The sequence below is a fragment of the Lates calcarifer genome, linkage group LG11, assembly GCF_001640805.2.
Source record: "Lates calcarifer isolate ASB-BC8 linkage group LG11, TLL_Latcal_v3, whole genome shotgun sequence".
Lineage (NCBI taxonomy): Eukaryota > Metazoa > Chordata > Actinopteri > Centropomidae > Lates > Lates calcarifer.
The window spans coordinates 11,623,469-11,638,954 of NC_066843.1; the positions used below are offsets into that span (position 1 = coordinate 11,623,469).

The following is a 15,486-nucleotide window of genomic DNA, read 5'->3' on the forward strand; positions in this document are numbered from 1 at the left end:
TTTCGCATGGAACAGCTCAACAGTGTCCTTGAAATTCAGTTTTATTATTGTATGATAATATAATACATGTTTTTCAGGGATCCTCAGGCAGAGGCTCTGGCAGTGTCTTATGGGCATCTTTCTTCAATGGCCCCTGCAGGTGAACCAGAGGTCTGGGGTTAAAATAGTGCAGAATGATTCAGGAGCAACTATGTCAACGCTGGAGAAAAATAAGAAATATATCCCTATTGTGCAAATACTGGCTTTACTCACACAAATGCACAAACCATTCTTCTCCTCACTTCCTGTTATTCAGATTTGTTGTGTGCAGCAAACTTCTCTCATACTTACCATAAATACCCTCTTCTCCTGGGCAGTCTGGAAGCGGCCGTGACCAAATTTGGAAGTGGTGTCAATGAACTTGAGCTCAATGGCCTCCTTGGACTTGCGTGACGTGTGCACGAGCAAAGACTGGGGTTGGAGGAACACACAAAAAATGTACATGTACTGTACATGTTCTGCAACACTGTACAAGGAGCTGCGCTTTTTATTTTGAGAGTAAATCAACTCATCAGAGGTGCAATAGAAGAATCAGAAGTACAACAACAGACATCTAAAATTAGACTTGCAAAATCACACCGTACCTTTCTGAGGGTGAGGATGCGCTTCTTAGCCCCGACCACGCAGCCTTTCACCATGACAAAGTCATTATTCACCTCACCGTAGTGGGGGAAGCCTCCCTACAGAGACAATATCCAGGAAAAAAGACAATGGAGGATAAAAAATGAAGGGTAAATAAAGAGTGTTCAGAGAGAAATGTATCACTTCTACTACAACTACTACAACTCTTAGCATACAAACATTAAAGCGTCTTTTGATATTTTCAATATGGGCTTCATAGAAAGTGTTACTTGAATTTCCACATGCTGGACGATTTTATAATCCATTTGTTTCATTATGATTTTGTCACAGAAAGATGGGAGTACCAATGGCGTAATGGTCTTCTGGCTGGTGTCGTAGTTAGTGGAGGCATTGTTGCGGATCACCTTTCCATCCTGAATGTGGATACCCCTACCAATACGATAGATCTGAGGACACAAGCATGGACACATGAAATTATGGTAAACCTGCCTACATATACTTAACAGCATATTTCTGCCAAAACAGTTGAAGCTGAGTCTTGTGGGTCACATTGGACTCTTATAAACTGTCAGCTAACCTTCTTGTTGATCTCAGTGCGGTGGTGATATCCCTTCTGACCAGCACGAGCGATAGTGAAGCCCACACGGGCCGGATGCCAGGCTCCAATACAGGCCACCTTCCTCAGACCCTTGTGAGTCTTCCTGGGGAGCTTCTTTGTGTGCCAGCGGCTTGTCACGCCTATCAACCCACAGAGCAAAACGGCCTGAATTGAATGGTTGATATGACCATTCAATTCAATCTGAGTATATTTGTTTTTCAACTCCTTGGATCAGAACAACCTGCGAACCAGCATGTTTCATACCTTTGAAGCCATGACCCTTGGTGACACCAATGACATCAATCATCTCGTCCTGGTAGAAGACAGCAGATACGGGCACGGCCTGCTCCAGACGCTCCTTTGCCCAGTCCACCTTGTCCGAGATGCTGCCTCCATTTAGCTGCACCTCCATGATGTGGGCTTTTTTCTGCTTTATGGGCAGGAGTCGCATCTGGAAATGGAGAAGAAATACTTGTGAAGCCTGTGAAAGCTGTGGTTTTCTGTCCTGTCTCTTTATAATTAGATTTATTACTTAGCATGAGATCATGTTTGAATTCAGAGTAATAACATTAGACAATTACCACAGCTCTGATATTTAAAAGTACATTTTGATCTAATCTCTGCACAGTGGTCTTAGCAACACTGTTAGACTGTTGAGTTCTTGGCTGATCTTTGTTTTGTTCGCTGCCAACATAAAGGTTTTGGGTGAGCAGCCAGGTTCTGCCCTGAAAATTATTTTTAAACTGCTATTTGAAACGGCTCTCCCCAGCGCTCCCCACGGACAGAGCGTCTTGGTCAGAGTTATTTGGACGTTGGCAGCCAAGAGGCTTTTCTTTCTGTTGCATGTGGTCTAAGCCTGACACGTCTGCCCTTTTGCAGGAAAGGTTTCAAGGGAAGAAGAGGTAGAAACTAATATGATAAGAGACCACAATTAGACAGCTGGATTCTGCTTTGTGAAGGTTTAAGGTGATCATTTTATGCTGTTGGTTAATCCAAACAGCATGTTGCGCTAGTGTTGAGAAGCACCAGCCTACCTGGGAGTGAACAATAACCCTGATAACTGAGCAGTATTTCTTCATCGCAGCAAAATCCTTGTCCAGCTGTTTCTTTCCTGTCTCATCCTGCCACTTCTTACTGTACTTGGTGAAGGCCTTCTTCTTGCTCTTGTACCTGAAACACACACTGAAATTTAGATACTGAAAACACAACTTGCACTGTAAAACACCATGCAGTACTTTTGTAGAATCAACTAATCCCATGAACCTAGCATAAATATATATGTTTTTATTAACTTCAAGTTAATTCAACTTACATTTTATTTTATTTTCAGATCACTTCAACTTATAAACCTGACTTGTAATTTAAATAGTATGTTCTAGTTCACTTAGCTCGTCATGTTAAGTTTCTGAAGAAACACAATCAGCAGCAACCATACCTTGTCAAAGGAGGAACTGACTCTTCAAAATGAGCTGAACTGACACATTTCTAACTGTTACTGAACAGCTGTTGATTCAGCTTATTCCCTTATTCAGTTAACTCAGTGGGTTTTACTTTTTTTCTCCTCATGAGACGACACTGAACTAATTACTCATTTTAAGTTCAGATAGTTCAGTTTCAGTGTGTCAGTAAATCCATACTTGTGCAGCAATTACACGCACCAGTTTTTGTAGAATCTGCGCTTGCACTCGTCACTGATATGCTCAGCAAAGATGGTTTTGAGAGAACGTAAGCCACGGACAGTCTTAATGTATCCCACAACTCCCACCACAATGACAGGAGGAGTGTCAATGATAGTAACCGCCTCCACTTCCTCCCTCTTCGATTGCTCTGTGGGAGGAACATGGAAAATATCCATCTGCTGAGATATTCAGTGAAACTCAATCAGGCAGAATATATGCCTATATAGGAGATGTGTATGTGTTTAAAAAATCATTACCCAGAAATAACTACCATCTACCAAGCAAACAGCAAGGATCACTCAAGATTTATGTTTATCCTTAAGCTTCCTATGTATCCATGATGTATAAAGTCTAGCCATACATACTGAGGCCAGTGCGGTGCACCTCCCTGAGGGTGTGGGTCATGCCTGCCTTGTATCCCAGGAAGGCGGTAAGGTGGACAGGCTGGCTGGGGTCGTCTTTGGGCCATGTACGCACCCTCCCCCTGTGCTTCTTGCTACGTTTGTGGGGCAGAAACCCCATGTGCCCGTGGCGGGGTGCGTGGAATTTGCGATGAGACTACAAAGGACATTAAGCCAAACAGAGTCCAAATTTACCAGCAGGAAACTCAGACAACCCTGATACGTATTACAGTGTTTTTTCCAATAATGTCACACAAACTTCCCCTGATTATTTCTCAGGCATTTGTCACAGGGCAACACACGTGTATGTCATGCACACACTGCAGGTGAACAGCATGAACAGATGGAGGAATAGGTAACAGGTTGCTGGTGTTCAGATGTTCACACTTTAATAGCACTAATACTGGAGGATACTGTGTTTGATCTGCATCCTTTCACAGTCTCTTACACAGTGTAAGTGTGGAATAAAAGTCATGCAGAGACAAATAAATTGTTCCCCATATTAAGTTCATTACAATAATATAATGTCATCAGGCATGTTTTTGAACAACTGTGTTTGATCTAATTTCCATTTCACATATTAAGATTCCTCAGGGGGTCTCCAGAGGTTGTAATCCTAAAGCGAAACAGGACATCAAAAGGATATTTTGCAGTTAGGTCCCATAATCTTCAGATCTGTTGCCTTCCTGTCCGGGACACGTTGTTTGTACTTTCTGCCTTTATTTCTATTTCATCTCTGCTCAAAAAACTCAGAGCACTGGATGTTGAATAAAAAAGTCGTCATCATTTCAGTTTTCCACGTGGTTTCCACGAGGGCAGCCATTACAAGATAACGTTTCCAAAGTCTTCATCTACCCTTATAACCCCAGATGGTCAAACAAACTCATAAATAACACAAACATGCTCACATGTAAAAGACAGAATACTGATGAAACTGCACAATGATGCATCCTCTACAGTAGAACAGAACCAAAAAGACAATGAGTACTGACCATGTCCGCGCACTGTCCAGTCGAGGGATAAAAAGAGAGAGGAACCAGTGCTGATGTAAGGGTCATACATAAGATGATACACAGCGTAAGAGCTCTAATTTGGTGTTTGGCCCAGTTGAGGAGCCGTATTTGTTTTCAAACAAGGCAAACTCTGCCAAGTTCTGACAAGAGAAGAGAGGAGGAGGGGAAGAGGGTAAAGTCTGAGGTCTCAGGTGGTGGGGAGGCCCAGTGGACAGGAACCATATCACCAAGAAAGGAGATAGAGGGGAACAGGAAAGTTTTCATTTTAATGCAGCCAACATCCATCTTGCCTGCTTTATGCACTCTCCTCTCTTTCTTTAGAGAACAATGATACTAGAGGTGCTGGTTGGAAACCGGCGTATGGTGCGGCTGAATCCTTACTCTGTGCTGTGTGAGAACGTATGTGGCTATGTCTGATCTGAGTGTGTGGCATGCTTAATGAAGCTCAGCCCCTCTATGTGCTCATTTTGTGTCACTTTGTAGTTGTCTGATTGACTTTGGTGCTATAAGTTGGTCTACCTGCTGTACAGTATGAACATATGTGTTCATGAAAATAATCTCAGAATTAAATAGTATTTTTGCTTTTTCACAGAGGAGGTGTTCGCTCTGTTGAAGTTCTTTTTTTGAGGCAAACCAACTGAAATTCAGTGCGAGAGAGCCTGTGTCCTTAAGACAAACTGAGTGAGATGAAGAGACATTGCTCATCTGAACTCATTAAACAGATGTACAACATTAACTAGCATCTCATTAAGATTTTATTATTATTTTGTTGCCATGTTCACAGAATATGGGATGTCTATTACAACAGAACATTCTCAAAACAAGTCATTACTGCATCTGGTTGATGTTTATTGCTTGAAACATTAATGAATAATAGTTGAAGAATAATGTGTGTCACAGCTTTTATTTTACAGTGGTGGAGTAATTGCTCAGAATCTTCACTAAAATGTAATACCCCAATGGAAAAATGTTCTTACATGTAAAAGGTCCTCACTCTATATAATAGTGTTTTTGAAACTGGTGTATGAAACTCTCAAAATGGATCATTTCTGTTTAAATGTTATTATTGGTGTCTTTTTTAACATTAAAGCCATTATACTGGAGGAAGGGTTCTTTAAAAGCCTAATTAGTAATGTAAAAATGAAGTGAATACAACTGAGTAATGCAAAAATAACTTAACACACCTAACCTTAGGCCTTGGCTATTTTTTGCCATGCTATAACTTAAATGCTAGTGCAACAGAAAAGAGTTCAGTTTCAATTGCATGGTTTTTAAAGAACGTGGGGAAAACCGGAGAACCCGGAGTAAAACCCACTGAACCCCATGTAGACAGAGTAAACTCACAAAGGTGTTGCTGTGAGGACATACTGCTGGGATGGATTTTGTCATTAACAGTACGAGGTCCAAAAGAATCTGTGCCAACGTGATCTTTGTGGCATCATCAGGTTTCCCTAATTTGAGATTTTCAAATTGCTCCAATGTGATCCCTCTAAAGAAGGACTCAACAACGGATAGTAGAGAGTCCATGCTCATCTCTGGTATCTCCTCTGTCTGTGAACTGCTGCTCATGATTGCTAGTTCTGAATCATCATGTAGATATTCTATTCCACTCCTGGTGTTTGGTCTTGTGTTCCAATCAGCGATCTTAGACCCTTTGAACTTGGCTGAGTTTTCACCAACTGTTGTGGCAGTGTAAGGAAGACTATGTGAATGAGTGTGTGCTATATCCATTTATCCCTACACTTTTGGATGTGACATCATGTGCGCTTAAAGGAATTCAAAAACGTGACGTTACACATAAGAGCAGGGAAGCGCCCGCTAAACCAGTTTTCCACACGTGGTTGACATTGATGATTATGACTTTAATTAGGACTCCTCCAATCAAATGCTCACTTTTTCTTCTCTCTTATTCGTTACCGATTTAGACTAAATAGTTGTGTTTGGGTTTTCCCCCAACACAACGCAGCACAACTTAATGAGTAATGTAGTTATTTGTCAAATGTTGTGTTAATTTAAACACAAGTGCGTACAGTGTGATAAGAGTGATGACATGTTATAAAGGCAATTTTGCCCTTTAATGTGCCTTGGGCACAAAAAGTGTGAAAACTACTAGTCTTTGGATTGAAGTTTGTCAACTCTGCACCGCCACCTGCTGAATTTAAACGGCACAACAACTCTACCTGTGACCTTTATCCTTTAACCTTCAGATTTTAAAAATTCTGTTACTGGGCTTGTGCTAAGTTACTCCTTGAACATAATAAATGTACTCCATAAACAAATGATTAAAAACCATGAAATGAATAATAACTAGATACAAGTAGAGTTTTACATTTGCTGACCTCTATTTCGCCATTTGTGTTGTGCTTTCTGCGCATGCGCCACGTCGAAAGCTCTGTCGAGGTCGAATTGTAGGATTTCCTCGGTCTTGGCTAAAATAAGGCAAAATGCCTGCAGACTATGATAAAGGAGCATACCCGGAGCCTCCTCGGCAGACTCCGGCTGTGGACAAACAGACAGCCCTGCCAAACCCGGCCCTGATTCTGTCTAAACTCTTCTATTACTCCGTGGACCTGCCTGTCACCACATTTAGAGGTAACTGAAGCTAACGGAGCTAACTGTGCTAACAGAACAACAACACAGCTATCAGGACCCGACAGTGCTTTATGAATACGTGGCTGTATTCAGATATTTAACCATGATATCACAGCAAGTGCTTTGCAAAATATTACAGCAAATCAGCTACAAACCTCTGTTTTGTGGAAGTAACATTGTCAACATAGTTAACCTCAGCTACGCATGCACTTTAAGTGAGGTGTAGTGCTAGATATTCATGCTACATAGAGCCAGGTTTTAACTGCTCCGCACTGTTCTTCCCTAATCCAGATTTTGTGGACAGCATTCGGGTTAAAAACAAGACCGTATACTACCACCAGAAGTTCCGCCGTGTTCCTGACCTGACTGCCTGCGAGGAGGGAAATTACGTCTGCTACTACGAGGCAGAGATGCAGTGGAGGAGAGACTAGTATGTAACGAGTCATACACACAAAGATTTAGACATACCGGTGGATATTTTTATACCCAAGAGGCTCAGAAGGCGATGATTAGTATAATGAATATACACAATATATATACTGCACAACACAACATACAAACATAAAGCACACACAAAGGACATATGATCAAATGTACGAAGTTGCAAATGCGTTTGGCTCAGGATCCCCAGGGCTCTCAAAATCTCCAGCTGCACTCAATGACTGTTAATTGTAATTTGATTATTCCAGTTTTGGAGAGGAGTAACATGCACCACTACAACACAATATAAACTGATATAATGGGGGCCAAAAGCAGCTCTTGCACTATTACCTGATCTTGAGGCCTTATGTTAAAATCTAAGCAGAATATTTCTGTACTTATCAAACCTTGGACAGGCTCACTGCAGGGCTCACCAAGTTTTAAAAATGCTAAATAGAATGCTATTTACCACTTGTTTCATGGTTTGGGTGATCAAATACAATGAGAAAACTAACAGGAAACTTCAGTTTTTTTCTGACAGCATATGACAATAATTGAATTAACTTGACTGAGATAAGTTGCAGAAAATGGGTAAATGGATTGAGCATCACAAATACATAAATAAATAAAATTCACGTAGTTGGGAAAAAATCTCAACCTGTTCATCTTGAGCTGATGAGCTTCCAAGGTACTGTAGCAGCAGTTGTGACAGTGTTAACTACAGGTCTGATGGTGCTCATTGAATCTCCACAAAATAAGGCTGAACAGCCTCCTGAAGCACCACTTTTAGACTGTCGAGAGGAAATATCTCTGACTTGTAAATTAAGACTTTTTAACACATCTGAAAGCCTTTTAGTGAGGAAACTAAACTCCATGCAGGTTAAGACTTTTCACCAAGTTGGTGAGAAGAAAAACTTGACTGGCCTGCACAGAGCTATCACTTAAACCTCATCCAACACCCCACATCACTAATACTCTTGTGGTTGAATGGGAGAAAATCAATGCAGCCAGGTCCAAATCATGTTCAAAGCTCTCCAGAAGAATACAAGCTGTTAGACCAGGACCTTGGAGCATATAGGTGTAATGTTTGTTTCCACATCCTTTTGGCCATGTAGTTAAAAATACATAGAAACATTAAAATCAAAAATCTCAACTTGTCCATCTTGAACTGATGCCCTTCTGTATCTGAAGGGCACAAGTGTTAATTCATCTGTATGTGAAGTTTCATGGACCCCAGCAATAATGATGTTCTTGCAGCCTCAGTGATCCCCCCCCCCCGGACTAAAATAGAAACAATACTGTTGTTGTTGTCACCTTCACTCCACAGTAAAGTGGATCAGCAGATCGTGAAGATCGTCCAGGAGCGTCTGAGGGCCTGCCAGCAGAGAGAAGGAGCCAGCTATCACCAGAACTGTGCCAAAGAAATGCAGCAGTTCGAACAGGTGGCCAAGAACTTCCAGTCCTGCTGTAAGTACTGTGCTGTTTGGAGCTCAGGAGTCCCACGTGTTCTGTTACTATGTTGCCTGAATACAGCAAATATCATGTATCACATGTAAACAATTAACAGCATTTATTATTATTATATTATATTATTATAGCAGCAATTTTAAATGTGAAGACAATAGTTCTGGTTCTGAAAAATCATGACAAGCATTTTTCTTACATTTGATGATAATGAACATACATTTTTGATATGGACATTGAAGTGTCTTATTGTCAGTTAATTTTTGTGTGGCTACCACTGTTTTTAATCTGTGACCTGTATCTTTTCAGATGGGGACCTGGGAGTGTATGCCAGCGGGAGGAAATGTCTGATGAAGCAAAAAGAGAGAATGATGGCAGCTCAGGGTCAGAAAGCTTAAGTTCAGTTCTATCTGTCTTGTGTAATAATTGTAAAATAAACTTTATGTCACAAATCATGATCTGTCTCTCTGTCTTGTTGTCAGTGGTGAAAATATTATCAGAAAGTCAGATACAACTAGTAACTTAGTGATTTTTCCTTTAGACGAGTCTCGCAAACAGACATCACAGAAGATGGACAGTTTTCCTTTTAAGACAGTAACTAATATTCACTCAATTTGGACTAGACAGACACTGAAATCACTTTGTGGCAGCTCTTCAGTTTTACAGGAGGTATTTAGCAATCAAAGACCTCACTACAGATCAGCAAGAAGTTACTGAAGCTGTAATCAAATAGTCCTTTTTGCTTAGGAGGATTCCTAAATGGAGTGAAATGACAAGGAAGGATCTCAGTGGCAGCCATGATAAGAGCTGGTCTAATTCTCTAAGTGTTAGGAAGCACTGAAGCTCCTTTCCTTATCTCCTTTAGCATAGGATACACTGGACCTTCCTTTACAAAAAGAGAGAATGCTGTCCCATAAGTAATTGCAGCAGCTTTTAAAGCGACGCACTGTTGTAGTTTCACCTCAGCAGATTCACGTTCGTGTACACACAACAGAGCTCCTGTTTAATGTTTGTCACTGTACATCTTCCATGTGTTACTAAAGTTAGTTTTACAATCAACACCAAATGCAGTCAGATTCTCTGAATACCAGGATTCACTTTAACCATTATCAATTCTCTTTCGTGTCCTTCCTTGACCTCGTGATGTTTTCCATTGAGGTCAAGGAAAAGTGGTTAGGAAAGGAGATTTTTTTGTTTATTCAACCTCAGGCCTTAGATTAATTCAGAATTATGCTTAATATGACTTACACAGACAATATCCATACCACCTAATCCGTGTTAGGTGCTTCCTCTACCTCTAATCTCTGATCCACACCTGTTTTACATGACCTCAGCAAATATGACAAAATGCAGATTATGTTGTTTCAGAACGTTTATTCAACGATTCTCTGTACAAAAAGTTTAGGAGGTAGCTGCCTGGACAGCCTGTCCCCTCTGCACAGACACCCTGGTGTGAGTCTTGGCCAAATGGTCAGTGAACTCCTAGAATAAGAACAAAGTAGAAAGCCTATTAGTACATCATGTTACATGCTTAAAATCAGGGTAAATTAATCCAAGCTGTGTACTGTACCTGGTAAGGAGACTTGGTGAAGACAGTCTCCTTCCAGAGGTCAGGGGTCAGGTAGCTGTAAGTCTTGGAGATGGCGTCGAAGGTGGCCTTGGCTGAGGAGTGAACAACAAAAAGCATAAGATGGAGCTCAAACACATCACAGCATTGCAATGTGATTTGATAAAAATGTTGAGCACTGAAAAGGGGAACAGAGGAGACCACTTGAGAGTCTTTCTGCCGTGCATTACAATACTCGTTTCTTTGTCTCCTGATAACGACAACAACACCACTGCAGAGGTGAAGCTGAGCAGAGCTAGGAGAAAAACCAGAAACACTCAGCAGATGAGGACATTTGACTGATTAAAAGAATCTTACCGAAGTTGCCGAGGGTGGCGGTGCAGCCCCTGGCGGAGGTGTAGCAGTCATCGATACCTGCCATCATGAGCAGCTTCTTGGGCACAGGGGCAGACACGATGCCAGTACCACGGGGGGCGGGGATGAGACGCACCAGGACAGAGCCGCAACGGCCAGTCACCTTGCAGGGCACGGTGTGGGGCTTGCCGATCTTGTTACCCCAGTAACCTCTCCTGACGGGGACGATGGACAGCTTGGCCAGGATGATGGCTCCACGGATGGCTGTGGCCACCTCTTTGGAGCACTTCACTCCCAGGCCCACGTGGCCGTTGTAGTCGCCAATGGCAACAAAGGCCTGTTAACAAAATCAGAGAACAACAGAGTAAGATTTGGACATTAGCATTATAAAACACTAATCAAATGAGACTCATACAGAGCTTATTAAATTCACCTTGAACCTGGTGCGCTGACCAGCCCTGGTCTGCTTCTGCACAGGCATGATCTTCAGCACCTCATCTTTCAGACCAGATCCCAGGAAGAAGTCGATGATCTCAGACTCCTGCAGGGAAAAAAAAAAAAAACAGGAGCATTAGATGGGGGTCCACAGCAACTGTAAACTGACAATATCTACTCTTGTACAGCTTTGCATGCGTGCACTTGTATCAGTGAATCTCTTAACTTTTGATCAAGACCAAATGTGTAGTTCTCCCAACAAGTCCAAGTTATATTTAGTCTTGTAACCCAAAATGTAGCATTTTAATACAGAATACAAGGGCTGTAACTAATGTTACTTTTTGACAAAACTATCAGTTGTTTAGAATTTACTCTCTGTGCCTTTCATGTGTTTACATAATGCAAAAAACAACATTAAATCAATCAAATTTATAATATAACACATTCATATTTTACTCTTACAAATGAATAAAGTAGAAGAACTTTCAACTTGGGAAATGGTTTGAAATCTTTCATTGTGCTGCAGTTTGAATATTCAAAACAGATGCTAATGTAAAAGGACATGGGTTTTGAAACATCATCAGGATCAGTCTGTCAGAGAAAATGATGCTTTGCTCTTAAGCATCCTAGGGGAGATGCCCTTCTTTGCTTGTGACAGACCTCCCTTTGTCCCCTTGTTAGAATTACAGCATCAGCAGACTTATGATCACCCTCACATGCTGCTTACCTTGATGGGCAGAGAGTACAGGTAAATCTCCTCCAGGGTCTTGATCTTCATGTCCTTAACAAGGCGGCCCAGCTTGGTGACTGGCACCCACTGAGAGGGGAGAGCACGATCTCCGTTACACATTGCTCGTAGCATCTACTGCAAACGTGCGCCAATATGTATCATGAAATAAGGATAAATAAGGTTATTGGAGTCAGAAACTTACTTCCTTGTCCTCGGACTTGCCTCCCCGGGCACCGCGGCCCCTGCCACGGCCTCTGCCGCGTCCACGGCCCCGGCCGCGGCCACCAGCGCCAAAACCTCCGCGAAAACCTCCTCTACCACCGGCGTCGTCCGCCATTTGCTGCAGAGCGTAAAAATTATATTACTTCATTGCCAGCGCTTACGTTTTTTGACTGTGTGTCATCATATAGTTAATATTTGAGATATCTCCCAGAACACGAGCATGGTCGCCATACTGGAAACTGAACATCCCTTCAAATGTATGGATCTCGATTTTCGCTTTACTATGCTAATAAATACGTTATGTGTATGATAAAAACATGTCTTGATATAATTTTATTGGCTAATCCAATGCGTTTAGCTAAACGATGTCTCAGATAAGGACAGATTTAGATCAGTATGAAGTCAGGCATATTTAACTTACGTGATCAGTAAAACAGGAAGAAGGCCCGACCGAGGTTACGCTGGCTTTTATTTAGACGAGCTATCGCGATATTTCCTCCAAGAGAAAACTGGCTTTCCTCACTAATCACTGCCCCCTACTGGCAGCTTTCGTAAACATCACTTGTGCTTGTAGAATGATTGAGAGAGGAGATTGGAGGCAATTTTATTTAATATCTTGATTAACATGGTAATATATAAACCTATAAATCTATCATCCTTGAGTTTTTTGATCCCCTGGGAGTTTGTTAATGTCAACAAAAAGCTCTGCTATATACTTCATCTGTAATTTGTTTTGGGTTTTTTTTAATTCCTGTTTTTATAATACAATTAGATATAAATCAATGGAATGCTTGATAACCATTTCCATCACACCTGTGCTCCCCTGTTTCACATGGATTATAAAATTGTTACATATCCACTCAGTTTAATCCTATTTTCATATTCAAAAACACACACCTTCAAAGAAATGAACACATGCACAAATTATACACAGCAGTGGCCAACCAGCAGCAGTAACTGGCTCGTCCCTCAGCAGTTGCTTATGTTGCTACTTGGAGTCCCACTGGAGCTGCCGCTGCTCTCCCCGAAGTCCTCCTCCTCTACCTCGTGCAGGTCATCCATCACCTCCAGGCTCTCACAGATCAGCCCTATCTGTCTTTTCATGTGGGCCATGGTGCTCAGCATCCTCCTCATCTTCCTCTGCAGGGCAGTGGCGATGGCCCTGTGGTTCCTCTGTCTGGCTTCGTACTCCTGCCTCAGCTGCTTGTAGCAGTTGTGCTGAGCCTGGGTGCGGTGGGACAGTATCGTCCCGCAGCCCATGTGGCAGGGCTGACGCCAGTGTTCGCAGTGGCGTGCGTGGGTGTCCAGATCCCTGCGCAGGAGCTGCGCCCGGCAGCCCTGGTACGGGCAGGGTATGAGCTCGTACAGGCAGCTCATACTGTGGCAGTACTGCTCCGAGAGGGGGAAGGTCTCCGCACAACCACGGATCTCATTCTTACACTGTAAGAGGCCACAAACAGAGAAATACAATGTAATATATAACTGTAAAAAAGACACATAAATGCCTGCAGGAGAGAAAACTCTTCACAACTAAAAGCACTGCTTAAATCTATTATTCACATAGAGGTGGTGGAGGGAGTATTCAGATCCTCAGATCCTCCACTGCATGTAAAAACCCTGCACTGAAAATAACAGAATAATAAAGTGTGCACATTTTATTAGCTGAATGTACTTTAAGTATCAAAAGTACTCATAACGTATGTATAATGTAGAAAATGGCCTTTATGAATGTAACACTGTAATATATTATTAGGTAATATTACTGAAACATGGTGTTAGTAGCATTTTACTGTAGTAGATGCCAGAGATGGAGTTAAACTATTTTATAAACCACCATTTATACCCACCACTGAATCCTGACTATACCACATGAACAAGCACAGCAACAGATAAACACCCAGGGTGAAAATCCACAGCCGACCCTGATACTGATCCCCTCCCCAGAGCTTCAAGACTAGATAGTGTGGGGGCACTTTTTAGGTTGTGCAATTATATTTGTTTGATCCTCCCCTTTCTCCAAAATGCAGGCTCAACCCTGTCACACTCAATTATTGAAATGAAAGTTGCCATCATGATGGTATCTTCTATTTTCAGTTTCCCACCTTGACCTTCATGCGTCCGATAGATTTGCTCAGTTTGAACATGACAAAGATCAAGCTCGGGTTGACAGGTTTTCTGCAGCAGGGACAGGTCTCCTGTCTATGGAGGACAAACAACAGTTAGTCCTGTTCCCCTGTGTGGACCAAACTTAAATATAAATCCAATACAGCAAAATTTTAAGTGTTCTTGTCCGGTGGTATTGATCCATGTTGTGTTCAGTACCTCTTGAGCCACTGCAGGATGCATTTCTTGCAGAAGATGTGGTGGCATGCGGCTCTTACTGGACACCTGAGGACCCCCTGGCATATGGTGCAGATCAGATCGTAGTCTGGGGTGTCCACAAACAGCTCCACATCGTAGCCCCCGCTCTGTGTTGACACCTCTGGGTCTGCCTGCATGTGGCCAATACAAACACTGCTTTACTCTGGGATATCATTGTATATTATTTTTTTTTATTTTTTTTCGGGGGATATTACATGTCACAGCTGAGGAGATGGACAGACTGTGACCGATTATGTATCAACATTTCTTTCTACAGCTGTAAAACACGGCTCTGCAGCTGCCTACAACTCATCACTCACAGTGTTTTCAACATAAAGGCAAGAGGCAACAAAACAGAATTGTTCTGGAAAGTCATATGACCGATCACATGATTACAAAAAGCAGGTGCAATCCCTCTGCCAAAACAGATAAAACGTATGAAAGTTACAAAGTTAATAGTTAGAAACACATGATGTTTGCTATTATTTAATTTATATATTTAATTTTTAAAAAATATGATACTCATTCAAGAATATGTAAAAGGCGAGCATATTTCAGATATAAAAATACTAGAAAGGTAGCTGTTCCAGTATTAAGGAGGTAAGATTAACTTTGTCAAAAAATAATCGCAAAGCGTGGGGAAATAAAACATTAGATTAAATATTAGAGAGAAGTTGTTGGCTACTCACCATAATAATCTCCTTTGCTCACCGTGTTTCCATTCCCGGCGCTAGTTTACTCCATATCTATCCTCTCACATGTCACACACGGAGCACACACACCCTTGTTATCAATGCAACACACACATGAACATTCCTGACAAAACATGAAAGAGGGACTGTGTGTTTCTCTCTGTGTGTGCGGACAAATGAAAACAGTAAATTATAAAAACGAGGGCAGACAGTTCCCTGCTGTTCTAGCATCAGAGCTCAGCCTCCACATGTCAACCAGGGACTTTTAAACATGATTGGCTCCAGCTGAGTCTGTTGTTCTGAGGGTTGGGGACGGAATTTTAAAGTAATTATGAGA

General features: G+C 41.8%; 4 protein-coding genes across 5 annotated transcripts; 1 reads left to right on the plus strand and 3 right to left on the minus strand.

Moving 5' to 3' along the window:
- Nucleotides 1-23: 23 nt before the first annotated feature.
- On the minus strand, nt 24-4,409 carry LOC108879825 (60S ribosomal protein L3-like). Of its 2 annotated transcripts, none has more exons than XM_018671227.2 (10): nt 4,292-4,409; nt 3,264-3,456; nt 2,878-3,046; nt 2,254-2,389; nt 1,484-1,670; nt 1,199-1,359; nt 966-1,067; nt 624-719; nt 331-450; nt 24-133 (listed from the first exon to the last, which is right to left on the minus strand). In XM_018671227.2, the coding sequence occupies exons 1-10, from the start codon at nt 4,355-4,357 to the stop codon at nt 74-76; spliced, it is 1,290 nt and encodes a 429-aa protein (XP_018526743.1). In that variant the 5' UTR covers nt 4,358-4,409; the 3' UTR covers nt 24-73. The 2 variants fall into 2 exon arrangements, with proteins under 2 accessions (XP_018526743.1, XP_050929668.1); XM_051073711.1 differs by lacking the exon at nt 4,292-4,409 and adding an exon at nt 4,208-4,264.
- A 2,256-nt stretch (nt 4,410-6,665) lies between these two features.
- ndufb10 (NADH:ubiquinone oxidoreductase subunit B10) lies at nt 6,666-9,243 on the plus strand. The gene is made up of 4 exons (XM_018671264.2): nt 6,666-6,904; nt 7,196-7,334; nt 8,652-8,791; nt 9,098-9,243. Exons 1-4 carry the CDS (start codon nt 6,757-6,759, stop codon nt 9,184-9,186), a joined length of 516 nt encoding a protein of 171 aa, XP_018526780.1. The 5' UTR covers nt 6,666-6,756; the 3' UTR covers nt 9,187-9,243.
- Nucleotides 9,244-10,142: 899 nt separating this feature from the next.
- rps2 (ribosomal protein S2) lies at nt 10,143-12,243 on the minus strand. Its single transcript, XM_018671254.2, has 6 exons — nt 12,077-12,243; nt 11,872-11,961; nt 11,143-11,250; nt 10,713-11,046; nt 10,359-10,450; nt 10,143-10,270 (listed from the first exon to the last, which is right to left on the minus strand). The coding sequence occupies exons 1-6, from the start codon at nt 12,209-12,211 to the stop codon at nt 10,190-10,192; spliced, it is 840 nt and encodes a 279-aa protein (XP_018526770.1). The 5' UTR covers nt 12,212-12,243; the 3' UTR covers nt 10,143-10,189.
- A 432-nt stretch (nt 12,244-12,675) lies between these two features.
- rnf151 (ring finger protein 151) lies at nt 12,676-15,448 on the minus strand. Its single transcript, XM_018670557.2, has 4 exons — nt 15,147-15,448; nt 14,419-14,588; nt 14,199-14,295; nt 12,676-13,536 (listed from the first exon to the last, which is right to left on the minus strand). The coding sequence occupies exons 1-4, from the start codon at nt 15,147-15,149 to the stop codon at nt 13,066-13,068; spliced, it is 741 nt and encodes a 246-aa protein (XP_018526073.1). The 5' UTR covers nt 15,150-15,448; the 3' UTR covers nt 12,676-13,065.
- Nucleotides 15,449-15,486: the final 38 nt, after the last annotated feature.

What these genes read in the sequence shown, in the direction of transcription:
- rnf151 (XM_018670557.2), bottom strand. An exon ending in ATCCTGCAGTGGCTCAAGAG is followed by an intron (nt 14,296 to 14,418) that starts GTACTGAACACA and finishes TGTCCTCCATAG; the next exon opens with ACAGGAGACCTGTCCCTGCT. An exon ending in TCGGACGCATGAAGGTCAAG is followed by an intron (nt 13,537 to 14,198) that starts GTGGGAAACTGA and finishes GGCCTCTTACAG; the next exon opens with TGTAAGAATGAGATCCGTGG.
- ndufb10 (XM_018671264.2), top strand. Translation starts at nt 6,757, where the DNA reads ATGCCTGCAGACTATGATAAAGGAGCATACCCGGAGCCTCCTCGGCAG. An exon ending in ATGCAGTGGAGGAGAGACTA is followed by an intron (nt 7,335 to 8,651) that starts GTATGTAACGAG and finishes TTCACTCCACAG; the next exon opens with TAAAGTGGATCAGCAGATCG. An exon ending in CAAGAACTTCCAGTCCTGCT is followed by an intron (nt 8,792 to 9,097) that starts GTAAGTACTGTG and finishes GTATCTTTTCAG; the next exon opens with ATGGGGACCTGGGAGTGTAT.
- rps2 (XM_018671254.2), bottom strand. Translation starts at nt 12,211, where the DNA reads ATGGCGGACGACGCCGGTGGTAGAGGAGGTTTTCGCGGAGGTTTTGGC. An exon ending in GTCAGCGCACCAGGTTCAAG is followed by an intron (nt 11,047 to 11,142) that starts GTGAATTTAATA and finishes TTTTGTTAACAG; the next exon opens with GCCTTTGTTGCCATTGGCGA. An exon ending in TCACCAAGTCTCCTTACCAG is followed by an intron (nt 10,271 to 10,358) that starts GTACAGTACACA and finishes TTCTTATTCTAG; the next exon opens with GAGTTCACTGACCATTTGGC.
- LOC108879825 (XM_018671227.2), bottom strand. Translation starts at nt 4,357, where the DNA reads ATGACCCTTACATCAGCACTGGTTCCTCTCTCTTTTTATCCCTCGACT. An exon ending in CGCAGATTCTACAAAAACTG is followed by an intron (nt 2,390 to 2,877) that starts GTGCGTGTAATT and finishes TGTGTGTTTCAG; the next exon opens with GTACAAGAGCAAGAAGAAGG. An exon ending in AGAAGACCATTACGCCATTG is followed by an intron (nt 720 to 965) that starts GTACTCCCATCT and finishes TTGTCTCTGTAG; the next exon opens with GGAGGCTTCCCCCACTACGG.